Below are 26,432 nucleotides of genomic sequence, written 5' to 3' on the forward strand. Positions count from 1 at the left end.
ATGATTTTTAGTGTGCATCAGAAGCATCTGGAAGGCTTGTGGGCCCCTTCTCCAAGTCTCTGAATCGGTAGATCTGGGATCAGGGCTGCATTTCTAACAGTTCCAGGGTGATACTGATGCTGCTTGCTGGTGGTTGGGTGGCATGCTTTCAGAAGCACTGCTGTAATGAATCTGCTAGTATTTATTCAGTCCACAGTGCTAATGAGTGTTACAGAATGCATGGGAATCCCGACATCCATCCCCTGATGAGTAAATAGAAGTTAATGTTAAACAACAGAAATAGGATAAAACAATGATTGAAAATCTGATCTAGGAGCCACCAACTTCACTACAAGCCAAGAAGGAGTTAGACAGTCAGGACTAGGTGGACATGGTGGTTTGGCAATACCAGTCAAGCACTTAGGCTAGTAACTGGGAACATGCTGGGGGCGATCGTCTCCAGTAGTAATTGTAGACACTGCCCCAGGTCAAAGTGGACTACAAGAATGAGCATGGGGTTCTTTGTATCACCGTGACTCTAAGGCTTTGATGGTTTCTAAAGGTTGCTAATATTTGGTGATGTCTTACAAAGGTTAGTTCTGTGCTTCACGAGGCTTTTGCAAATGGCAGTGGTTTTTCCAACTATAGGGAGAGAAGCCTTGAGGTCCGAGACTAGTTTCTTGTTTAGGAGTGAATACAGCAAGGGTGTTTCAGGATGAGATATTTTTCGGTGGCCTCATCCTCCTCAGGGAGGAATTCTTCTACTTTATCTCAGAACACATGAATTTTCTAGGTTCTGCATGCCTAACCTAATACACAAGCATGAGGACTCCACTGACAATGCAAATAGGCTTCGCGGGAGAGAAGGAGAGAGCAGAGGTGGCTCTGGGCTTCCCAGCCCCTCTGGTGCTGTTTACCTGGTCTCGTTTTCCCGGCCTGCCGAGTTAACTACATTTACTCAAGGGAATATGGGCACTACTTCCATTTCAATTTGGCTCAGCTAAGAGTCCAAGTCAGCCCTCTGTCCCAACAGTAGTGAGGAGTTTAGTTACTCCTGTAACCTGATGATTTCATTTGAAAAAATTATCTCTAGTCTACAGTGACTTAGTGGATGTAACACTGATTTTAAAAAAAGAACAAAACTCCTTGGTATCTTGGCATATTTAACATTCTGTGAAAATTAGGGTGTTTCTCATCAACTGGTACACCCTTCTCTCATAATGGAAAAAAAAGAGAACTGAGATGGACCAAAAACTGTCTGCCAAAAAGCATACACGACAGTCACTTGGGCATTTGTGGGCAGAAGGACACCTTCTCTGGGTTGCTCTATTCTGCCCTGTCACTGGGTTGAGGTCAGTGTTGGATGGGCAGGATTTTGGCCGGGTTGACAGAAAGGGGCTCTGCTGAGGCCTCCGTCCGGTGGCAGAGGCCTCCCAGGGAAGGAGGTTCATGGTATTGAAGAGGGGATACTAGTCTGAGAAGCTTCCTTGCAGAGCACAGGACTGGTAAGACTGGTCATTCCATGTTTACCTATTAGTGGAGTGAAGAGGACTAGAGGGGCCCTTCTCTGGGTACTGAGGACTTGGTAGTTGAATCCTAAACTGAAAGGGACACCAACCTGTTTCAGCGGGAAGCAGAACACACTTCAGAGGTAACTGCCGCCTGCCCTAAACACGTGGTCAACTTGCTTTAAAGTAAGGGCACATGTTGCCCAAACATCTTGCTAAATACGGAAGTGCAGTCCTAACTTACAGGTATTGATGGTAAAGGTGGAAGTCTAAACAGGTTAAAGTCTGAGTAACAATATCCAGGAGTAGACTCAACTAAGAACGAAAGACACTTAGTTTGAAGTAATTTTTGACATCATCCAAGGCTTGGGATGCAATATGCCGAGTCATCACCTGGAACCTGTCAGAAACACTCTCGGGTCCTCCCAGAACTTCTGAATCAGAATATGCAGTTTTTCTTAAAATCCCCAGGTGACACTTCCGCAAACAAGTTTGGGAAACACTGACAGAGCACAGTACGCTCAACTAAAGACTGGCATCAGGGATAGTCTGGGGAAGAGAGGAACGTCTTGCTCACTTCCAGCTACACCCACTAGCTGCAGGACGACGGTAGTTCCAAGGCATGTCTACCAGTCCTTCACTGCCATTAAGTCGTGTTGTGCACAGGAATGGCATGCAGGCCGAGGACAAAGGTTACACTGCGCACCTGGGGTCTAAGAATTAGTCGAAGCTTCAGAGTATCAAATGATTTAATTACAAAACTTAAGCCACTTATTAATTATTCACCTTCTAAAAAACACAAACATGAGAATAAAATAAACACACCCAAGACTCACTAGCCCTTGCAGGATAGGAAGCAGCCCTGGACAGAGAGCCTGCAAATGTTTTTCCTTATACCTAATTCTACATTTCCTCATGCATTCTAGGGTCCCATGTTTTGACACCTCTTACAGGGGAAAGGAAACGGAAGCTAAAGAGTCATGGACAAGAGGGTCACAACAACCTTAAAGCTATTTGATGCTAACGGCCTATACACTCTTATTTGAAACTCTGAGAAACAGTATCAAATAAGCATTGTCAAATACCTACTCCTGGCTAACCTTTACTGTCATTCTTTGAAATTGCATCTTTGGGACTGGTTATGTGCCTTCATTGTAGCTGTTGCTTATCCCCAAGCACAAACCCTAAAATTCATACACAGTCTCTAAGTTCAAGTACAGAGGTTTGTTTCAGGACAACCCCAAGTTGATGTAGTGTTTCTTAATGTATCTGTAGTGTCTAGTGGGTGTCACCGCTTGGACAGGCTGGCCAGACGGCAGCACGACGTGGGGCCCACATGGTCAACTCTCCTACTGGCCCATTTGCTCCCTACTTTATCTGGACACCGCCCCACAGTCAACGTTGAATTGTGAAATCAGTGATGACCTTGGCCTGTCTTCACTCTGAAGTTGTACTCTTATGTAACTGAATCCAGTTCTTCACCATTAATTCAATGGAGCTTCCAAAACGTGTCAGGCATATTCTAAAAAGAAAAGATAATCATATCAAAATGTTAGTTTTGTGTTATGTTTAATTTTATATCCCCAAAGGAATTAAACTAGAAAGACAGACTTGAAATGAATGTTTTCCTCTCCATAATGGAATTGAGGTCTTCTCCTAATATAGACAGGTACAAAGGGACAATTTCTCTCGAGTGCCCCATGTGAGCCTGATGTTCTCACTTTGTTCACTCACTGATGCTTATTTTATTTATCAAAAGTAACAGCCATCTTAAAGAATCTTGCAAAGAGAACACCGAAGTAGCATGAGGGGATGAGGCACACCCTGATGGTTACCAACAATGGCTGAGCTGAGTCCGCCACTGCTTACTTGGTGATCGCTGCTTATGTTTACTAATGTCTCCCAAGCTCTGCAAAAAGCATTGTTTTGTGTATCTAGAGCTGATTTTTAAAATTAAATTTCAAATGTAAAAAAAAAAAGAAAAGGAGTGCTCATAACAGAAGAATCCCACGGTAACTGACAGTGGTGAATTGAAATCCTTACTAAATACAAGGAAATCCAGCAGGGCTTAAAGCAGACTCTGAGCCCCATTTAGGATGCCACTTTAGAATGCATTGCTTGATTTTACATAAAAACTGTAAACCCAAGTCGACTCATGTCCAGGGGAGAGACTCATTTAAACAATTTCAGAACAACAAGACTTTCATGTGAATTTGCCTTGTGCACACCAATCATCCCAGATGGTTTCTAATGAAACATCTATTCACAGCTTAAACGTTTAGCTCTGCTGGCACAGAAAATCATACTCACAGACACAGGAAAACATTACTAATTAGTTCTCAGTAAAAAATGACTCATAACAAAATGAAGTCCATTTGCAGTAAATACTTTTCTGAATAGACAAGAAACATGACCCTCAGTAATGGCTTACCCCTTTTCTATCCATTTTCTATATCTATAAGCCAGAGGTGAATGTTCCTGGACAAAAGACGGGATACTGGGGCTTCCCTGGTGGCGCAGTGGTTGAGAGTCCGCCTGCCGATGCAGGGGACACGGGTTCGTGCCCCGGTCTGGGAAGATCCCACATGCCGTGGTGCAGCTAGGCCCGTGAGCCATGGCCGCTGAGCCTGCGCGTCTGGAGCCTGTGCTCCGCAACGGGAGAGGCCACAGCAGTGAGAGGCCCACGTATTGCAAAAAAAAAAGACGGGATACTGGACCTTAGGAAGCATCCTGGGATGGGGCTGGAGGGTCCTGGCTTTCAGGCTCTGGAGGGGGTGCTGGCACAGCTTCTTTTTTCTGGGCTGCCAGGAACTCATGAATTGCTCGTTCTATCTGTGGCCTGAAGATGTGGTTTAGTTTGGGATCCACCACCTGGGAAATAATTCTGTCCACTCCAGCTTCCAACATCCCTGACCTTGAGAAGACAAATAGATCATTCCATTATTTAGCCTCCAAATGTCATGAGAGAGCCCAATAAATGTCCACCTGGCGCAAAGTAGAGCCCCTTGAGGGAGTTCTTTCACAGGGCGGTCCACTTACCACATAGGGTTCAAGCCACGATATATCTAGAGGGCAATTCGTGACCAGCAGCTATCATTATTCTTAATACACAATCTCATCCACTCCCACCTCAACCTTGTACAAGAGAACCAAACAAAACTGTCCCAAAGACAAAGAGCAAGTAACCATATGGTAGGAGAGAACTGACGGCACGGGGAGAGTTGAAAACCTCAGTCTGTCAAAGCCAGTAAGCCTCCCACTTGACTCCATTTCCTTCAATATCTATCCTCTCACAAGTCAAAGCAGGAGAAGCAGCCTCCAGCAGCAACCTGGCTAGTAAGCCCTAAATCTTATATAACACAAATCAGTCAGGGCTGGGAATGTTTACAGCATCACCAGCAATTCAACAAGGCCTTCGGCTGTGGTTGTTACCTATGACACATACTAGGTAACTTGGAAGCAAACAAGTAAACAGACAAGAAACAGACTGGTTCTCAGTTCCTAAGGGGCTAAAATACATCCCTAATCCTTTCTGAAATAGAGCAAAAATTAGTCAAGATGTCTATATTCAAACACCAGGGGTGGGTAGTGAGGAAGATTATGGTCACAGGAAACAAATCTCATTTGAAGGGTTTGGAAAATAGTCCATGCAGGGTCAAACTGAATTGTTCTCCTCGAAGGATTAAAACAGTCAAATACCATCACAAGCATGGTGGACAGGTTTTACTTACTTTCCTTTAGACTTGAGTTCTTAGCCCATTCAAGCTTTTGCTTGGGTAAAAATAGGTCCTGCAGTAATGGGGCAAATGGTGTGTCAGGGTACAGCCAAGGAGACAACTGGGTGAACACACACAGTGATAAGTGAGACGAGAAACAGGCCTTGAACTGGTTAGGCTGAGTAGTGAATAAAGTGCTTCCTAGATCCAGTGGGAACTGACAGCTTATCAACAGAAAGCCTAGATGTAAACAGACCACCATTAGAGTACAGGGGCACTTTGGGGCAGACCCCAATAGACAATGTGTGCCCTTAGAGATGAGCACCGTGGAACACAGAGAGGCCAGCAGCAGGCCATGGGTCAGTGGGGAAGCAAAGCCACCTCTCCTTAGGCACAAGCCAACGGCTGTCCACCTACACCACCCCGCTTCCCAGGTCAGATTCACAGGGGTCTTTACTGGAGGTGAAAGCCTGACCAAGGAAAACAAAGTACCAAGAGTGTAGCTCCCTTTCTTGGAGATTTTAAAAGTGTTCGGAGAAAACAGGATCTTGTCAGGAGCCTAAAACGGAAGATGAAATGAACAAATATGCAGTTAAAAGACTTATCAGTCATAATTAGGTTCAACAGTAGAGCCTGATTTCCTGTTAAGCCCTCCACGCTGCAGAACTGGGATACAGGTTCTGGGCCTGAAGAGCCAGGCCAGCCAGCCAATGCTGAGGGCTGCAGTGTTTCATCTACAGGGTTAAGTAGCAAATCTTCACTTTAAAACTTCATTAGAATTTGCCTCAAATTCAAAATGTTAGCAAGAATCACATAGAAGTGTCTCAGTACTACATCCAAATTCATGTTTTCAGGTTAAATACATTCTAGCTCAAATCAAAAAGGAGGAAATATTTACATAGGTGGTAAAACTATGAAAAAAAAGCAAGGAAAGAATGACCATCCAACTCAGAAGTATGGTAACCTTCTGAGAGGAGGAAGGTATATCAAGAAAGGAGGGAGGCAGGGCCGGGGTGTTTTGGAGGGTGCTGGTAAGTTCTATTTCTCAACCTGGGTGGTGACTACAGGGATGTTCTAATTACTTGTTAGACTGCATCTCTGTTCTAAGCACCTTTCTGTGTTACATTTCATATTAAAGGTATATAAAGAGAAGCGCCACATGCATACTTCAAGAATGACATCATTGTGTATTAAAAATTAACAGTAACGTTGACAGTTTTCATACCATTAATGGCACCCTTTCAAATATTTGGTGCTTAGATTTAGTTTCTTAATATGCTTTTAACCCTGAAAAGGCAGGGTTAAAAAAAAAGTTTCATCTGATTTGTTACTGCAGCTGTCAAATATGTTTTTTGTAAGGATTAGCGATAACACATATAGGGACCAGTGCCAGACATGAAATAGTTGCTCAGTAAGTGGAAGCTATCGTCCCCTTCTCTCTGAAGGATCCCTGTGCCACAGTCTGCTCCCTAGAGAAACAGAAAGGCAATGGGTGATAAATCCAGAATGACAAGGCACTGGGCATCTTTTGGTATCATGCTTCTTCCCTAACTCTGAGAGTTTTTGTAAATTTTAGTTTCGTTTAAAGATTCAGATTTCATCAGCCATACAGCCATACTGCAAGTGCCAGCTTGTTAATAAGCATCCTTTTCTATTTTACAAAACTTATTTTGAAATTATATATCCATAGAAAGTTGCAAGGAATTACATAGGGAGGTCCACGCACTCCTTTACCCAGCCACCCCGAATGCTTGTACTGTACACGACTGCAGTACAACATCAAAGCCAGGAACACAGGAAAAAGGAAAAATTCTGTAACTATACGTGGTGATGGATGTTAACTAGACTTACTGTGGTGATCATTTCAAAATATATACAAATATTGAATCTTTTATGTTTGAAACTAATTGTACCTGAAACCAATATGCTGTATGTCAATTAAACCTCCAAAAACAAAGGGTGTGGGCGCAAAAACCCAGAAAACCAGCACGGGTACTCTCCTGACCTCGGTTACATCTCAGTTACAGTTGCACTCATGTGCGTCGGCGTGGGTAGCTCTGCACAACTTTATCATGAGGACCTTCATGTAACCACCACCACAATTAAGATACTCACCTGTACCCCACCCCCTTCATGCTACTCCTTTCTAGCCACACTCACCCCCCGACCCTGACCCTAAGCCCTAGCAATCACTAATCTATTCTCCATCCCTATAATTATATGTTAGTTCACGCATGTTACAGAAATGGAATCGTGCACCACTACCTTTTTGATACTGGGTTTTTTTGACTCGGCACAATTCCCTGATACTTCTGTTTTTAAAGGGGAAGGCTTCACAAGCTTTTAGATATTCCAGGAGAGACAGTGGATCAAGAAAACCTGAACATAAGTGCTGATATGAAGAGCAAAAAAAGGATTCTGAATGGATTAGAAAAAGCTTATCTTAGGACACTGGATTTCATGAGCCACCACCACTTTTGTGCCAGTGACACTGAGAAGTCACTTGGATGAGCGATCAGTAACACCTCATTAACTAAGGTTCAGTTTGCTGCTGTGAAGAATATACCTTAATAAGACTCCATGCCTTCCTGAAAGCTGCCATTACACTTTAGAGGGGCCGTGTGGATTCAGAAAATTTGTATAACCCACACTGACTTGTGAGAAGATCCAGCTGCTCTCGCCCAAGACCCAAACATTGATATATCGGTATGAACTCCAGCGTATGTTCACATTACACTGAAAACTTCAAAGAGTGTGAAATATGTCTTACAATTTGGAATATCTTTCCTGGTAGAGGTGTGCATGGGAGGCCTATGTGGGTAGCAAGAATTTCAATTGAATTCTTTGCTTACTTGAACCTTAATTTTAATAGGGGCGGGGTCTGCTGTAACTTGTATGTCACATTTGCTGGAAAGTACCATGCACCTTGACCAAATAGTGCCTTGCATTGGCCTTCTTGCGAGTCACGCTTGTGATAACTGCCTTTACGTTCTCAATTCTGCTTACTTACTGAACCACACTCTGCCTCAGACCATTTCGCAATTGGTTTTTGTTCATCGTAGGATTCCACTCCTGCTTGTCCAGATGTGTTGACACAAAATTATCCACTTTCTGCCTCAGGTTTTGGTAAGCTGGCTAAAATATTAAAAAGAAGGGGCAAGGTCAGAAGTTACACGCACCAAAGTTTTGGAAATTAGTCATTCAGAACACTGCTTTTCATAGAAATGCAGAATTTCAGGTCCTTAAATACACTCCCATCGTGTCCATGAAGATCATCACGCAGCATGGCAGAGCATGGATTAATGACCAACATGTGTGCCTGCTACAATGCCAGATGCTTTATTACCCCACTTACTTTTCAAATAACTCTACGAGGGAGGTCCTGTTGGCTCTCTCCTGCTCTCATGTTAGAGGATACAGGCTTAGAAAAAGTAAACAACTTGCCTACAAGGCTAAAATGTGGCAAAGCCGAGGTTAGACCCAGGCCGTTTCCAAATCAAAGGAAATGGGTTCTAGTCCAGCTCCATTGCTTACTAGCTCTCTGACTTTCGACAGGTCAGCCAACCTGAGTCTCAGTTATTTCCGTCTGTAAAACAAGTATTACTGCCCTGCTTACCTCACAGGGTCTTCTTGGCCACAAGCAAGGCCTCGGGAAAGTTCTCCGCATAAAATGAAGGCCCACCCAACCCTCAGCATGACTCATGAATGCAGACTGAAGTCAACGCCTACGGAACACTGGGAAAGGCTGAAGGGAAGCAAAACTTAAGTCCCAAAAGGAGCCTGAGAGGCACTTGTTGGTCTCAAATGTTCTAGACCCAACTAGGGTCAGAACAAAGTCAGAAAGGAACTTGATGAACACAAGGAATCCATGTGAACATAAGGAATGCATGTTCTAAGCCTCCAAGACCTTCTGGCACCACTAGTTGTTCTTCTCCAAACCAGGTGTAGCAGTGTGCATTGCTGTTCACACTTCATTCTTCTCTCCTCCCACTGTGGGCAGAGAATACTTCCCTACCCCAGTGACACTGCGTTTAGCAGTGTGATCTGCTCTGGCCAACAGAGTGTTAGTGACAAGAGGTCCTAAATGTGGCTGTGCCACCTGGCTTGGCTCTTGTACTCTGGTGACCTTTGATGAGGGTAGTCCTTTGCAGCCCCTGTCCATTTGGCCTGGGACCTCGGATGAGCACATGTGCAGCAGACCTACCCCAACCCACAGCTTGGACCCAAGCCCAGGCCACCTACAGCTGAGCACCGAGCCTGTCTAGATCAGAGGAACTTTAGCTGACTTGTAGCCCCATCAGCATGAGAACAAATGCTTGTTGTAAGTCACTGAGATTTGGTTTATCATGTAGTGTTACTGTGACAAAAGTTTGCTAACAGTCAGGTCAATGAAACTGACAAAGGAATCGATTGGCCTCAACTCCATGAATGGGCTCTTCCCAAAGGCCATGACTCACAGGCATAAAGACTCTCCACCAAACCTGGAGAGAGTAAGGCAGGGAGACGGGTGAGGACTAAAATTCAGATACCCCTGTACCGTCTGCCTAGCAACTCCTGTTTCCTGGTAACCATCTTCCCCTCTTCATTACCCACTACTGTGGGGAGGGCAGTGGGTGCCACGTTCTCCTGGCTACAGGGGTGGGTGCCTCCCCATGCTGAGACGATGCAGACACTTCCTGGGATTTTTTGAACTGGAGCTGTTTCTAGAGGAAGAAGCTGTAAGATGTAACCAATAGATACTAGTAACCAAATGGATGGCTCTGCTCTGCAGTGACAGTTAAGAGAGTTATGAAGAGGCATGAAAGACAGCCCTAGTGGAGCATCCCTGGTTCCAAATGCATCCCTACCCTTCTGGCAGTTTATCCATTCTAGCTTTCCTTAGAGCCCATGAGCCAACAGAGTCTCCCCTTGGCTTACAGGAGTTAGAAGTAGATTTGTACCTTTTAACCATTAATCCTGATACTATACCTTCTACGATTCAAAATAACTCACCCAGTTTTAGATAGAAACGGTTCACAGGGAAAAGGACATAGGACAGCTAATGTCACCACCAAACCTTAAGAGACCCTGACAATACAGAATAATCCCTTCAGTTCATGAAGTGAAAGGACCTAATGTGCCTGCCACTGACATTTTATTATACTTACTATCACTATCTCCGTCTCTTCTTCACCTATCAGTTTGTTCTGTTTGTTTATATTTTGGATGCACTGCAAAGTAAATTACAAACACCATCAGTACACTTTTTATGTTTGTAGTCTGGGGTGGAGCCTAACAGTAAATCTGACAAGTTGTCAGGTGATGCTGATGATCTCGGGGCCACACTTTGAGAACCATGGGACCAAAGCAATAAAGGATGTGTCTAAAACACACTATCTTCAAGAATTAAGACAGGGCTTCCCTGGTGGCGCAGTAGTTGAGAGTCGCCTGCCGATGCAGGGGACGCGGGTTTGTGCCCCGGTCCGGGAAGATCCCACATGCCACGGAGCGGCTGGGTCCATGAGCCGTGGCTGCTGAGCCTGCGCATCCGGAGCCTGTGCTCCGCAACGGGCGAGACCACAACAGTGAGAGGCCCGCGTACCACAAAAAAAAAAAAAAAAAAAAATTAAGACAACCAGGTGACTACCAGAAAGAACATCTAAGGAGATGTTAAGTGGTGAAGGCTCCAATTCCCTCTCCCCCAACAGATTCTCAATACCGATTTAAAGAAATGTATACTACATTGATTAAGCCACACAAAACCCAGTGAGACAAATGAAACATGAGTGGAGAACTTGCAATGGGAAGTTGAAAACACCCAGTACTGGAAAAGGTGAAAGCTCTGTCAATATGTACCTGGGAACCTTAAATAAGGAAAATTAAACACCCCATTTCAAGGATAGCACTTCTCCTTGAGTTTTTAATCTTGGAGAATAACAGCATACACCACTTACTATTTATACTATCTGGTCTACGTTTCAGTTTTCTACCCTAGAATACAATCTTTGAGGACTGGGTAGTGACTTGCTCGTTCCTGTATCCACAAGCCCCATCAATAAATGTTTAATGGGTACATGGACAAGGTCTTTCCCTATTTTTAAGGCCTAGTTTTAAGCTCACAATCTTGCTGTGAGGTACGCAAAAGATTTCCATGACAGGCTCAGAGGGGAGAAATCACTTCCCTCTAGCAGCCCATTCAGGAACAGAGCCTCCTAAGTCTTGTTGGAGAAGCTTCTGAAAAGAGAGTAAACGAACATTCCAGCAACTGCTGTTTGTCTGACACTTAACACACGTGACTTCACTGAATACAAATGAACCTTGGCAAGTAGGTAAAGTGAAACAGCATTGTACTATCTGTTGACTTGGTTGACCTATGGCATTAGGATCTAAGATAGGCACCAAATCCCTTTCAGTCAATGATGGAGAACAAAATAGGGTGCTGGTTCTACAACAATGTACCTTAATTAACTGTGCATGCAAGTCTCCAAATCACTAAGCTAGAGAAAAGGAATAGTTATTATAGGCTGATGATAGTGCATTCAAACCATTCACGCTTACTTACCTGGTTTCCTCCACTGTTTTTAACATACTGAGATTTGTTACTGAGGGCTTTAAAGGAGTCCCATCTTGGAAAAGACAGGAGATAGGCAGGCTGTGAAACCGGTGTTGGATCCCCAAGTTGAGAGATGCGACTGGGCTAAGGTCGCACAGAATAGTGACGGGGCTGGGAGCCGAACCCACGTGGGCAACCCTCAGAAAGCTTCCTATACTGCCCTAAGCGGTCTCCTCGCTGCTGAGATTTTTAAGGTGTCTTTTGTTTTTCTCTCTCCTTTGGAAATGCGAAATGCAACCCTGGCAGCCTCATGCCCAGCCCGGCCCGCCTGAGCCCAGGCGGCCTAATCTACCTTGGTGTCCACGTCGGCCAGGCAGTCCCGGCGGAAGCTGTCAAACAGCCCCCGGCTCTTGAGCTGCTCCACGATGAGCGCGATGAGCTGCGGGTCGCCGGGAGGCAGTGAGGCCGGGTTGATGGGGCCGCCGCTCCCACCGGCTCCCGTCGCGCCTGTCGTCGCCCCCGCCGAGGCTTGGCCGGCGCCGCCGCCGCCCACCGCGCCGGTGCCCCCTCCGCCCCCGCCGTCCGCCATGGCTGCGCCCCGGGCCCGCGAAGGAGACTGAATACGGATTCCTCTCAAGGACAGAGGGCCTGGGTCGTGTAGAGGTGGCCGAGGGGCCGGAGAAGGAGGAGGCGGCGGCGGGGGAGGAGGAAAGGGTGGCGGCGAGCACGGCGGCAACGGCAGCTTCTGAGGCAGCAGAGGTGGCGGTAGAGGCGGCAGAAACCGCCCACCCCATCCATGGCGCTCTCCGGGTGACGACACCGCCGACCTCTGCATTGTGGGGCAGGAGGTTTTCCGGCAGTCATCTCCGGCTTTCTTATAGGCAGAGGTCTGGCCGACGAAAACTACATCTCCCGGCAGGCTCCGGACTCTCGTCTCCAGTTTGCGGGGCAGTATGGGACTTGTAGGCTTAGGCCCTCGTGATTGCTGCAGCCTGGGCTGGCCTTCCTCTCTCCGTTACTGCCCTCTCTCTTTAAATCAGCGCGTCCTCAAAGTGCCTGATTATAAGAATCGTCTGCTAGGCTGATTGAAAGTATAGATTCACAGGTTTGTCCCTTAGAGATTCTGATTCAATATTTCTGGGTCGGGGCCTAGGAATCTGTGCTTTTAACATGCATTCCCGCGCCTTTCTTGAACAATACGATACAGGAAATGTGGGAAGCAGTGGACTAGTCAAATTTCTTTTATTCAGAAATTGTGGGTGTATTTTCCCTTCTGATTTTAATAGAAATGCATACTTATTTTAGAAAATTGAAAAATAATGGAAAACTGCTGTAAAAAAATTTCCCTGATTCTCTATTTTATGTATTTCCTTCCAGATATTAAATATTGTCAGTAATAATAAACGAATATTGAGTAATTGGAATATTACAGGCATGATGCTAAGTACTTCACATACACTACTTCACAATCTAAAATGCAGATCTTGTCATCGCTATTTTACAGAGGCAGAAATGGAGGCACAGAAAGTTTGTTACCCTGATCACGTAGCTAGAGGTGGAAGAGGAGGGTTTGAACAAAGGTTTCCTGAATCCAAATCTTGGCAATGTTTAACCTAAGGTGTTCTACATTCTGAGAGCTAGCTGGCATCAAAGGTAAGGCTTTTTTCTTGATTTTTTTGTAGCCCCAGTTTACTGTTGGAACTGCCACCACTGTCCTCTCTTCCATTCAGCCTTTTGTCCATTATTGACTGAACTCCTGCCCACAGCCCCTGGCAATTCTGCCTGCTATTGTTATTTCCTCATCTTCCATAAGCAGTGGAGGGGTTGTAAATAATAAATTCTTCAATATCCTTGCCTTCTGGGAAGAGGCATAATAGACAGAGATCTGGGATGCTCTCCACTCCACCATTTCCTATTTAACAGAGTTTAACCCTTAAAATGAAAATCGGGATGTTAGTTTATACTCATCCTTTAACTCAAGCTAAATCTTCCTCAAAGGTTAAGTTAATGACCAACATTCTCTCTTAATACTTCACCATCCTGGAGATTACCTAATGACTATTCTTCCTCGTTGTCCCACACTCATCACCCACCTTTAGCCCCAGGAGAGGCCCTATTCAGACCACCTGGGCCTCATGTCCATTCTCCTCCAAGCTCCCTGACTTTGACCAGCCTCTTCATTTTGGCACAGCACCCCTTACTCTCTTTCTCCAGGGTAACTTTTCTGACCCTCTGACTTAATCTGGTCTTGTCTCACTGGTATAAACTCTCAGAACCTCTTTCTTGTACCAATTATTATAATCAAAAGTGAATAATTTATAGGCTAGTTGGCCACCTGTTTCCCCTGCTACAGTGTAAGCTTTAGAGCTGGAACCACAACTTGCCCTTCATCACTGTGTTCCCAGCCCATAGCTCAATGCCTAGCTCAAAGTAGATGTGTAAATTTTTGTCTGTTTCCTATAATCATGGGGTAGAGTCAGAGAGAGAGAGAGAGAGAGAGAGAGAGAGAGAGAGAGAGTGTGTGTGTGTGTGTGTGTGTGTGTGTGTGTGTGTGTGGAGCGGGGGAGGTGGGTGGAGGAGGGTGTCATTTGTAGCCGCTACTTTCAGAAAAGAAAGTAGGAGATGATGGATTAATCCATCATGACCAAATGGGTCAGTGATCCTGGAGATTGGCAGCAAATGGTTTAACCCTTTGTCAGTCTCATGGGGACCTTGTGTCCTAGTTGCTAGAACTCTCAACTGTGAAAAGAGGCTGCACCCTATACCTGTGACCTTGCCTCTGGAATTTTGATATAAATTGGGTGTGGTGGGGTCGGGGGAACGAGGAGTGAAGGAAATCAAGACTAGGGGAGGCTTGTTGTTCGTCCAAATTTGCAGTAGGAAGCTTCCACTACATCCAAAATGTATTCCTCCCCCAAGTCAAGGAGCATGTAATACACAATAATTGTCACCAGGGAGCGCCATTGCTGTATTAATAATACAGGACCTTTAGAAATTTCTATGCAGAACACTGTTTTAATTTTGGCCCAGGTGGTGATCTCATTTTCAGATATCCTTTAGGAAAAAATAATTGTTGCCTCTCATTGTTAAAATTTGTCTGTAACAAGTTTCCTGAGCCCAGTGAATTGTACATATTAGGTGTTGGAATATTTTATGTCAAAGACTGCAGGCCAAACCCAGATCTCAAAGGAGAAAGGGCAGAAACTAGAAATGAGATACACAGTTTGCCAAGGGAGATGTGAAAAAGCAGCCAAGTGCGTGGGCTTTTTGCATCAGGGGCACTGAATTGGAAGCCCAGCTCCATCACTTTGGGGTGGTGTGACTTTGGGAAAGTTGCATCACCTCTCCGAGCCTCAGTTCCATTTTAGCAATCCACTTAGCATAATAATTCCTGGTCCTCAGCAAATGTTGATAACATATTACAGCCACAAATTCACATTTGTGTTGGGAAGTTATTTGATTAACCACTGTCTCCTCTGCTAACTTCTAAATTCCATGAAGGAATGAATTGTCTGTTTCGTTTATCACTGTGTGCCCAGCACCTAGAACAGTGTCTGGTACATACGGGCTCTTTGTAAATATATGATAGATGGATGGAAGAAGAAAGTAATGAATGAGTAAATGGGGAATTTGCTCTTCTAAGTGTAGGATCAGGCCATTCAAGATTTTTTTTTTTTTTTAAATGCGGTACGCGGGCCTCTCGCTGTCGTGGCCTCTCCCGTGGCGGAGCACAGGCTCCGGACGCCCAGGCTCAGTGGCCACGGCTCACGGGCCCAGCTGCTCCGCGGCATGTGGGATCCTCCCGGACCGGGGCACGAACCCGTGTCCCCTGCATCGGCAGGCGGACTCTCAACCACTGCGCTACCTGGGAAGCCCCATTCAAGATTTTTGATACCTCCCTCCACCAAATGGCAGAATATACTCAATATATTGACTATATATACAGAGGGGTTAGATGTTCTAGTGAGCTTTCCATATGTGTGACTGAACTGGACTAGGAACCTGGGGCTGGGAGCAGGCCCCAGGGTTAGAAGTCAGTCTGTGTGTTGCCTTGGTAACCTTCCAACCTTCTAATCCAAGATCTGGTTATATAAGCAAGAGCATTCCAGAGCCCAGGGCTGCATTTAGACACCACATCCACTTGGGGTAGACAGGTTGTGGGTCCTTATTCATATTCATGGTGTGGCCCTTTTTCTCCTTGCTTCCTTGTTTTCATCCAAAGAGCCTTACTAATTCTTAGGCTGGACAGGTATTCATTTCTTAATTGACAGCATCCAGCATTTCCCGAGATTACCTGTCTGTAGTGTATTGGCTACATCTGCATCAAAGGATCTTGGCTGCTTTTTGTTTGTTTCTTTGCGATGTTTTCCAGCATCTCTAATGACAGATTGGATCCAAATACACACTCAGAAAACAGGGCTTTGATAAGCAGGCATCCTCAGCACCAATCGATACTACCACTGCCTCTCCCACCTAACATGCATCTTAGATAACATTTCAGGCTGCAGTGTTTTTAACACGTTGTCATTTTGAATTATCATTACTAAAGAACGCTGAGTGGAAGAGGCAACCTGATATAATGGAGAGAAAAGAATGGGAAGTTTGGAATCTGGCTTGGGTTTGGATCCAGCACCTCTGCTGTCGTCTATGTGACCTAGGACAATCTTCTGAGCCTCAGTTTGTCGTGAAATGTAGAGATAATAGATATGCAGAAGGTGGCACATGGTAGGCACTAATATGGTCTTGAAACAACATCCTAATGTACTCATCTGTAGTCTGTTGTGGGCAGAAATCTTGAATAATATATATTCAGAATTAATGCATATTTAATTACTTTGCTAGTTTTAATCTTGTGATGACATGGAGAACCACTCAGCCAGTCCCTAACTTGGTGGGCTCAGGGAAGCCAAGTTCACAGTCGAGCCCTCCATGCTACTGCTGCTGTGGTCTGGATCCGTCCTCTGCCTTTGTCTTCACACCTACAGTGCCGTCTCTCATTCTCCAGTGACACACATATCGAATCATTTACTTCTAGTTGCCTATCCGGTATCCATTCCCCTTCTTTATCAACAGAACCCAATTTTGTCCGGGGCTTCGGTGTGCCCTGTTGAAGTGTGTACTTCCCTAGATTCCTTTGTTGCTAGGAGTGACCATAGGTGCCATTTCTGGCCAAGGAGATAGAAGCTGAGGGTATCTGGGAAAGCTTGGCCTTGCTGATAGAAGCATTGCCCCTTCCTGCTGTGGCGTCGAGATGCAGCAGTCCTAAACCAACACCCTAAGGGTTAGTTAGGGGCCAGTTACAAACTGGTTCTGGCCAGTGAGCTGTGAACAGAAGTGAGAGTTGTGTCACTTCTGGGCCAGGACATTTAAGTACCAACATGAAGCTGATTCACTTTGCTGTACAGCAGAAACTAGCACAACATTGTAAAGCAACTATACTCCAATAAAAAATTTTTTAAAAAGTACCAACAAGAGACCCTCCAAGAATTCTCCTTTCATCTGCCATGATAACCAGCGCAATTTGAGATAGTGGCTGATCTATCATGCTGAGCCCCAGAGTGAGGGGACATGGAGTAGGGGCCCTGGTTGGCCCCTAAGGAACCAGCAGGAGTGAGAAATAAACCTTGGTTGTTTTACGCCACTGAGGTTGTAGAGTTGTTTGTTACTGCAGCATAATCTAGCCCATCCTGACTGATATAACCCTGACCCCATTCCTTCACTAAACCCATCATTTATGGAATGACTGAATGTAAAAACTAACTGACAAATGATTAACTAAAAGCATGACTGAATTAACTTCCTTCTCCTGGGCCCCATCCCTTCAGATCATGTCTAGGAATTACTATAAATCCACCTAGTTTACTCTGTGTACCTTTGTAGACAGCTGAAGTCAGTCTTTCTTCAACTTTGGCGTTCATCAGAATTCTCTGAGGGCCTCGTTAAAAATACGGATGCCCCGCCTTCCCCTCAGATCTGCAGAATCAATCCTTAGAGGTGGGTCTTGGCCATCTGCATTTATTATAAGTTTCCTAGGAGGTTCTGACAATGGGCCAAAGTTAGGAACGGTTGCCACTTCGGGTAGAAAATTCAGACCCCCATCAACAGGTCTGAAAGGGTGATTGTTTCTGGCATGTGGGTTTTCCAGCATCTCTCAGTCATCCCTGCCTCAGCTCCTACCCTCAGCCCTCCCCCTTGTTCCCAGGTGGCTACTTCTATCTAAGTGATCACCTTTGATTAAAGGTTCCCTTGAAAATATCAGCGACATCTCCCCTCTGGCTCTTGCATCTCTTGTCTGTAAAAAGAAGGGAGTTTATACCTAGAGGGAGGCCATCAATAGTGGTGCTTGAGAATGGAGGCAGGTACGAAGGGTGCAGAGGAGTGCCGGTAACTGATCGAGGCAGCTCTGGGGCCGTCCCACAGAAGGTGGCATTCAGACAGGGTCCTAATGAGGGTGGTGGGCATCGCCCTTCTTTGTAGAAGTGCCTTGGAACATGTTCCTGCATTTGGGCCCTCCCCACCTTATGAGTCTTGGCAGGCTGGGGAGACCCCCTTCTACCTGGGAGCCTGGAGACTTGCTTTCCCAGCTTCCCAAACATGTGGTCTTGACTTCAGCCATCAGAGGACGATCTGGCGCTTAACACAGCAGGTAGCATGTGAAGAAGGAAGCTTCATAATTGGGGGAGGTGGTGTCTGCCTGCAGAAGGGCCATGGCGGGGTCCCGCAGGGCGTCCGGCACCTGCACGGGCAACATCAGAGGCACCTGATGCTGTTCTGTGCCAGCACTGGGACAGTGGCATCTCCATGGTGTGATTTGGCGGTGGCTCCTGTCCACGTCGTCTCCAAGCCTGGATCTCTGGCCCTCCCAGGGATTCTGGAAGCCACCCCATATTCTTTACCGCATACCTTTACTGATTAAACCAGCCAGAATTCATTTCTGCTGCGACTAAAGGACCTATCCTGGATAAGTAGGTAGAGAGGAGAGAGGTTCAGGGTCCCAGGCAGAGGGTACAGCTTGAGCAAAGGCCCAGAGTCTTGAAGAGCGTGGATATATTCTGAAAAGCGTTGCCAGTCCCATGGGTTGCAGAGCATGTATTTGGGGTGGAGTGGGGACCAGAAAGAGATGAGGTTGATGAAATAAGCTGGGACCTCAAAGGCTACCATTTCAGAGGCTGAATGTGACCTTGGAGTGGAGACAGTGGGTTTTAAATAGGGCAGGGGCAGTATCAGATGCAAAATTGACAAAGATTTCTCTGGGACAGCACAGAGTATGACTGGACCCGGTGAAGCTGGGGGCAGGGAGACGGATGAGGAAGCTAGAAGGGGCATCTCTTGTGGTAGGTGTTGGCTAGAGCGTCCCTGCCCCTTGAGATCTGGCTAAGACTGCTCACTCCTTCCTCATCACCTCCCCCCGCCCCACCCCATTGCCTTCCTAGGCCCTGCAGAAGGCCAGGCGGGACCCCTGCAACTTCTCCGTGGTCATCTCTGCTTCGGAGCTCCTGCCTCTGCTGTATTCATTTTAGTTTATGGATTTTCATGTGAACCTCAGCACCTTGATTCTTTGGCACAGGTTGAAGTTCTGAGAGTATCAGAGGAGACACTGACATTTCAGCAACATTAAAAACAAACAAACCGCAAATTGTACTTTCAACCGTCTTGTTCTTAGAGGACTCTACATGTCCCGAGGGATTCATGCTCAGCTATTTCTCCCCACGGGTGCACCAGCCTCAGTGCAACTCATTACCTCTTCTCTCCCCTCCCCGGTTCCGCCTACCTCTTCACTCCCACCCTCATGGTTTGCCTGTGAAATGCCAGATACTCCTGACGGGATGCACCACAAGTCAGCCCTCTCAAGCCCTCTCTTCCAAACTCAGCTCCAGGCCCACTTTCGCACCTCCAGGCCCATGGAGGAGGCCATCCAAACATGAGGTTATCCTCTTAAAAAGCTCCACACCCCTTTGAAGATAGCAGTGTTAACAATTATTTTTCTGCCTCTATGATAGCTTTTCACGGTTGAATTTTGCTGTTAGTAATTGTTTTATTTATTTATTTATTTACTTTATTTTTTTTGTCTGTGCCGCGCGGCTTGCGGGATCTTAGTTCCCTGACCAGGGATTGAACTCGCACCCTCGGCAGTGAAAACGCAAAGCCCTAACTATGGGACTGCCATGGAATTCTGAGCTGCTAATAATTGTAAACCACAAAATAGAAGAATTTTGTCTATCTCATGTAAAAGTCTGGAGGAAGGCTGACAGGGCAGCTCCATGACCGTCAGGCTCCCAGGCTCCTCCGCCGTCTTGAGAGCTCTGATCGAAGGTGGCTGCCCAAGTCTCCAGGCCCGAGGGAGCTGCGGGCAGGCTGGGAAGTGTTGCTGGACCTTTGTGTTACAACCTCTGTTTAAAATTTGGTGTTCATGTTATTAAGGAAGAAGGGGCAAATGCACATTGGGAGGAAACTAGTGTTCTGGGCTGTATCTATGAAGACCACTTACCTCAGAAGTTAACCTGAACTTTTCCCTGGACTGGGTATTGAAGGAAGCTTAAATGTTTAGTCTGTTGGTCATGGTGTACAATGGTACCAAGAGTTGTTCTCACTCCTTTAGAAGTGTCAACATTGCAACTTCAGGAATGGCTGGGGGCCAGTCAGACCCGGGGTGTTTGAGGCCCCTCATAGGTACAGGCAGACCCTCACTCATAGGGCTTTGCTTCCCTGTGTTTTCCTGGGACTCAGTCTGGCCAGTCACCTCTCTGTAGCTGAAATAGAGTATGGGCCCAAGAGGCCTGTGGATACACCAAATAGCTCAGCTCCTGCTGCCCGTAGAGACTTTATTTCTAGAGGGATACTAGGGCTACTGAGAAGTGCCCATCATTCTGGGGAGACAGTACAATGGCTAAGGAGCCTATGAGTGAGGACGAGGCTGCCTGCCTGCCTGAGCTCCAGGAGGCTGCCTTGGCTCCTGGCTCTGGGTACTCCTGGCCCCTCCAGTGCTTCATTGGTGGGCTGTGCTCTGAGCATCTGCTGCTGCCATGTGCAATTTGAGGGGACCACTTCCGTGATCACACTCCAAAGTTGGGGTTTCCTCTGTCCCTTAGAGGTGCTAGAGGAACGTACAGGTCCCAGTGGCTCAACCTGGAATGAAACTCGGGTCTCCTGACTCCATTACAGTGCCTTTTTCTTCTCCCTCCCTAGGAAGGCTCTGGTTGGCGGGCTCCATGTAGCAGACTGTGGGCATCATTAATGCTGTTCACTGGATAGTCTCAGCTCTCTGCTTTCTAGACCCAAGGCAGGATTGTAACTGCCGGCCTCAAGGCAGGACCATGTGACTAGTTCCAACCAATGAGCCATGAGTAGAAGTGATGTCACTTCTGGCCTAGAGCCTTCAATGGCTGCTCCAGATCTCTCTTTCCATCTGCTGAGGTGACAGTGGCCAGTGATGGTGGGTGCTCCATCAGCCTGTGACCGGGAGCAGAGCCCGCAGCTGACCCCTGATGGATCTGTAGCGTGAACAAGAAATAAATCTTTGGCATTTTAAAAATTTAGGATTTTTTTTTTTGTTATCACAGCATTACCCATCCTAACCTAACAGTGCACACCTACCATCTATTTGGTTGCCTGACATCTCAATGCCCTTCCTATTTTGGGGGTAACTTCTACCCTCTTGAGACTTGTTGGGAGGCAGAGCCTTCCTATAGATGAAAATGCCAGGTACCACTTTCCCAGCTCACCTTGCAGCTCAGGTGCAGGCATGTGGCCAAGGCCAGAGAAGATAGTGCTACAGCAGCAGTACCATGGGCTCGGCATTTGTAGCAGCTGCAGTGGGTGACGTTGTTGGGCTGGTTCCATTGCAAGAGTTTGGGCTGTGATTCTGGCTGTGTGGCCTCCCTTTTCTCTTGCCTACTCCCTACGCCTAGTTCTCCAGCCTTCCTGTCTCATCTGTGAGCCGCTCAGTATCCTTTCGATAAATTCACATTCAACTTAAATCACCGAGTTCATTTATGTTGCTTCCCCGACTAAGAGACGTGGATGGATGCAACCAATTTAGAGGGCAGCGTGGGGCGGCACGGGAGCCAGGAGCTGGAAGGAAGGATCTGGCAAGATGAACTGACTTCTCTCCTCTGCACGAGCTGCTTCTCTGGGAGCAACCTTTGTCTGTCTTAGGCCAGAGCAAGCCAAAGGGTGCTGGGCAGGGGCTCTGGTCAGACCTGGTCAGCCTTTGGGCATGTGAACCTCACTTTTCTTATCTGTAAAATGGGGCTAATTATAGGACATCACTTATAGAGTGGTTGTAAGGAATGTATTTGAAAGAGAATGTATTTGAGAGAGTTCTGGGAACCATAAAACAAAACCCCAGTGCAAGTTCATCACTTTATTCTGTGTTAGCTTGCCCGACTATATCCAGCTGGGGAATCTTGGTTGGCGTGACAGGGTTAAATGAAAACTGTTCGTCCTGATGCCACCGTCCTATCACTTACCTCTTGGGAGGTCCCAGGCCAGTCCTTACAATTCAGATCCATCTGAGAGTCTACTCAAGAGACCAGAGACCTCAGACTGGAAGCAATGAAAAGATTCCTGATGGGCTTGGTAAAGGCAGAGAAGCACAGAGATGGGAAAGGATATTAGGAGTTGTTTTATTCAATCCCCTCCATTTTCATAGTTCAGAGAGGGAGAGCCACCAACCCACAGCCACACAGCCACTCTGTGGCTCAGCTTGGGGTTGGGATGCAGATCTTTTCACTCTGACAGTGTGCCTTAATCTGGAGCTATGTTTGTGCTGTAATCCAAGGATGCAAAGTAAATTTTGGGAATAGGATGACTCTCCCTCAAATGAATAACCCCCATTTCCTAGCAACCTATGGTCAACTGGTCCTTATCCCACCCTACAGAAGGATCCCTGGAGTACCCCTTCTCTTTTTTCTTTCTCAGCCCTCTAAAACACTGTATTGAGGAAGGGTGAAAAATTGCTGAATCGATCTTTTTCAATTAGCATGGCATCTGAATCAAAGAAATTTGGAAGAAGAGAACTTTCTCATCCGAGTGGCTGCCAACACCCCCGCCCCAGCTGAAGTGCTCCCTTGTTCTCGCCTGCTCTGCCCCAGATCCGTGGGCCACTCTCCGAATCGTTGGCAATTTTCTCTGCACTGTCCTGACAACCTCCGGCCATGAAAATTAAAAAACTAGTTACCGAATCTCGCTCCTAACGGCTTTGTCCTTGTCAGCGATTCGACAGAAAAATCTGGAAGAGGGAGCCTCCTTAGGCCTGCAGTGGGCTGAAATGCCACCAGAATGACAATGGGCTTTGCCGTGGGAGGAGGGGAGAATGTGCAGTGTGCCAGGAGTGAATGAATGAATGAAAGGGGGGGGGAGAGAGAGAGAGAGAGACAGTGCGAGCGCACAAACTTTGGGCTTCAAATTAAAAAATTCCAGTGTCTCAGCAGAGGTCCTGGTGTCTGTACTCCAGGACCTTCTGCCAAATGCTGAGCAGGGCGCTTTTCCCCACGCCATTGCCCTCTGGTCCTCCGCCAGGGTACAGAGCTCTGGGCTGGAGAGGGGGGCAGTCAGAATTTGGTGAGGAAATGGCTCCAAAGTGGGGAAAGCCCTGGGAGGCCGGCCCACCTAGTCAGCTTGCTATCTGCCCAAGCTTCCTCCACCACCTCAAGGATCTCCCCTGATTTCAGACATTAGTACTCACTCCACATACTATCACCGCCCCCCTCACCACCCTGCTGAAGGAATTTTAAGAAATCCTCAAAAACTGGAGGAATTTTAATTACCCTTGATTAAGAAAAAACTTTCTAGAAGACCACTGTGATGGGTGACTCACTGCGACATGGGTGTCCCTGAGCTGCAGGAGGGTGGGGCTCAGCCTCGTGGCTCTGTGTCCCCAGCCCTTGGCTTTGGGACCTACACAGAGCAAAGGCCTGGCAGGTGCTTGTTGGGTGAAGGAGTAGGAACGGCTTCATTCAGAGAGTTCTTGTTCCTGCCTCATCCCCCCGGGGCGTGGACTTGCAGACTGACGTGGGGATTTGCAGGGAAGCAGGAGAGAGAGGTATCAAAGCACTGGGTCCTCAGGGCCAGGCCGAGCGAGGTCTGTGACTTCATAGCCAAGAGACCTTGAACAAGTTGCTTAACATCCTCAAGCGTGTCTCCTTATCTCTGACATGGGAATCACCATGGTGACCACGCGGAGGGAGGCTGTGAATTAAACAAAGGCCTGCAGGTCTGCTTGCTGTATAGTCAGTGCTCAATAAGAAGAAAAACTTAACCAGGCCTAGACCCAGAGCCCCTCCCGAGATAGGGAGACTCTTCTCAAGGGCTTCTGCCTCATCATCCACGGATCTTGGGATTAGTCTCATTACTGGACAGGCCTGGCATCGAAGGGACCCCGGGAAGCTGGGCTGGTTCTTGCTGTTGAACTGAGCACGTGCATTCACTCAGTCAGTCTCTCATTCGTTCATAAAAGTATCAGTATTTATTGAGCACCTTCTACATGCTGCCTTGTGCTGGGGTTTGGGCTAAAAGAGTAAGTGAAAGGTGGCCTGATCTCAGTTCTTGAAGCTAACAAGAAACAAACAAGCAAAGTCAAGATCAGAATCATTTGGGGTCCAGATCAGTAGGTGGTCAGGGAAAGCTTCTCTTGCGGGGCAGTATTTGAACCGAGATCTAAATAACAAGGAGCGGCCATGCTCCGGCCGGAGGGAAGAGGGACCTGGGAAGGAAGCAATAGTTCAGAGGCTTGGAGGTGGGGACAGGACTGGTTAGGGGGCACGTGTGGCCAAGGTTGATGGAGCGGCGGGGTGGGGGTAGCAGATGGTTTCTGGGAAGCCCTGGGAGAGCTCATTTCATAGGAAGGCTGCCCGGAGGACTGGGGCTGGGCCCAGAGTCCAGAACACGTACTGAGGGTGGAGTGCTTTCACCAATGTCTCCCTGGAGGCCTGCTCTGGCCCCTCTTTGCCCTACACCTGCTGTGACTCTGCATTAAAGGACAGATCGTTCAGAAGAGAGGTGTAGTTCCGCCATTATTATGTGTGGCCCACTTTCACACAGTGCATGTCTCCCTGACCGTGGGGGTCGCGCCTGGGTGGAGGGGGTGAATACGCTCTCCTGTCTGCCACCAGGCTCTCCTGCTGCTCTTAGCGTGTGGAGCACACACTGGTGCTGGCTGCCAGGGGTGCAGGTAGTCCTGCTGGAATCGGAGATACCCTTCCCCAGCTGGGTCCTGATTGGGGCAGTGGTCAAGCAAGCTCCACGGTGGGCCCATCCTCCAGGCCCCCAACCTGAGATCACTCCCATGACCAAGCCCTCCTTGGTCCCAGCTGTGCAAACAGAGGACCTGCAGCCACCCTGGATGTTGGATCTGGGGTCCCAACACACGTCGGCGTGACCAGCCAATTCACAAAGGGCTGCCTGCTTGGGGTCAGGCACCAAGAGACATTTAACCCAGCACCATTCATTCATTCATTCAGTAAATGTTTGTTAGGTACCTACCATGTGCAATGCATTATATTAGTGCCATGTTATATACTATACATGGGGAACTGTGTGGTGAACAAAATACAAATGATTCTGGTTTTCACAGACATCAGTATTTTTAAGGGGGTGAAGACACACAAAACAAGGAAACCTACAAATACGTAATTCTGAACACAGTAAGTGAGAGAAAACACAAGACATACAGCATATGTTACAGTTTGGTCAAAACTGATCTAATGGTCCAGGTATGAAGGCTTAGGTAAGGTGCCAGCCACATATAAATACCCAGAATGCCCGTATCATCTGTGAAGTTCATTACTAATAATACTGCCAGCATGAATAAATATGAAAACCATGTTGTTGAGAAAGTCTGAAATGTGACCAGTATTGAGATTAGCTGGCGAATCCTGATGTTAACGAAAGTGGTTAAATTTGACAGTCACTGACTGTGTTTGTAAACTCAGAGATGGGAACAGGTGAGAGGTTTGTGGAGCATCTCCTGTGTCAGGCTCTGTGGGGGGCACTGGGGGTCCCCAGGATGTTAAATGTTAACTAGAAGTAAAGTGCCCCTGCCTGCCCGCCCCTTGGAGCACCTCACAGGGCCTGCCCGCGCCGTGCCACGTGAGGCATGGCCAGGCTGCAAATTCCCGCTTGGCTGTTTTGTTTTGCTTCAAGATTTGACCTTGTTGCCAGATTTCTGTCGAGATTAACCCGACAGAGTTCCGAATGTACTTCATTCTACGGCGGGTTAGGTTTCCACAGTCGATGAAGTCAGTTATGCCTTACATCTCCGTGAAGCAGGCGCAGAAGGGGAGGTTTGCATGGCAGAAAAATCTCTTTTTAGATTGGGCAGAATAGAATTCATGCTTGAGAGGCGTGCTATTTCTGTCTCCAGTCTCATTTTGTACCCATTTCTGTTTGAAGCTGTGTCCTATTCCAGTGCAAAACCCTCTTCCTCCTCCTCCCCCCACTCATCTCCTTCCCCCTCCCCCCACTCATCTCCTCCTCCCCCACTCATCTCCTCCCCCTCTTCCCCCTCCTCCTCCCCCTCATCTCCTCCCCCTCCTCCTCCTGCCACTCATCTCCTCCTCCTCCTCCCCCACTCATCTGCTCCTCCCCACACTTATCTCCTCCTCCCCCCACTCATCTCCTTCTCCTCCTCCTCCCCCCACTTATCTCCTCCTCCCCCCACTCATCTCCTCCTCCCTCCTCCTCCCTCCACTCATCTCC

The 26,432-nt window shown here is 47.2% G+C and overlaps 1 protein-coding gene and 1 long non-coding RNA gene across 7 annotated transcripts in view; one reads left to right on the forward strand and one right to left on the reverse strand.

Annotated features, from left to right (window-relative positions):
* Nucleotides 1-322: 322 nt before the first annotated feature.
* On the reverse strand, nucleotides 323-12,539 carry BOD1 (biorientation of chromosomes in cell division 1). Of its 6 annotated transcripts, none has more exons than XM_030829902.3 (5): nucleotides 12,088-12,539; nucleotides 10,351-10,413; nucleotides 8,214-8,338; nucleotides 4,205-4,401; nucleotides 325-3,009 (listed from the first exon to the last, which is right to left on the reverse strand). In XM_030829902.3, the coding sequence occupies exons 1-4, from the start codon at nucleotides 12,322-12,324 to the stop codon at nucleotides 4,206-4,208; spliced, it is 621 nt and encodes a 206-aa protein (XP_030685762.1). In that variant the 5' UTR covers nucleotides 12,325-12,539; the 3' UTR covers nucleotides 325-3,009; nucleotide 4,205. The 6 variants fall into 6 exon arrangements, 5 of the variants coding, with proteins under 5 accessions (XP_030685764.1, XP_030685762.1, XP_060152599.1 ...); XR_009563510.1 differs by lacking the exon at nucleotides 325-3,009 and adding an exon at nucleotides 5,219-5,762 and having other exon boundaries at nucleotides 4,262-4,401; XM_060296615.1 differs by lacking the exon at nucleotides 325-3,009 and adding an exon at nucleotides 5,696-5,762 and having other exon boundaries at nucleotides 4,262-4,401.
* A 161-nt stretch (nucleotides 12,540-12,700) lies between these two features.
* Nucleotides 12,701-26,432, forward strand: part of LOC115838749 (uncharacterized) — a 156,527-nt gene continuing 142,795 nt past the window's right edge. Inside the window, exons 1-2 of the long non-coding RNA XR_004033753.2 lie at nucleotides 12,701-12,840; nucleotides 13,240-13,388. This is a non-coding gene — a long non-coding RNA (uncharacterized lncRNA). The remainder of the gene's footprint in view (nucleotides 12,841-13,239; nucleotides 13,389-26,432) is intronic.

Source organism: Globicephala melas, chromosome 3 (assembly GCF_963455315.2).
Source record: "Globicephala melas chromosome 3, mGloMel1.2, whole genome shotgun sequence".
Classification (NCBI taxonomy): Eukaryota; Metazoa; Chordata; class Mammalia; order Artiodactyla; family Delphinidae; genus Globicephala; species Globicephala melas.

Bases quoted from the DNA above. Each gene is read 5' to 3' on its own strand.
- BOD1 (XM_030829902.3), bottom strand. From the start codon at position 12,324: ATGGCGGACGGCGGGGGCGGAGGGGGCACCGGCGCGGTGGGCGGCGGC. The intron at 8,339-10,350 runs GTAAGTATAATA...TTAATATTTTAG, and splicing joins AAGAGACGGAGATAGTGATA to CCAGCTTACCAAAACCTGAG. The intron at 4,402-8,213 runs GTAAGTAAGCAG...TGTCTTCTCAAG, and splicing joins CTGAGGCAGAGTGTGGTTCA to GTCAGGGATGTTGGAAGCTG.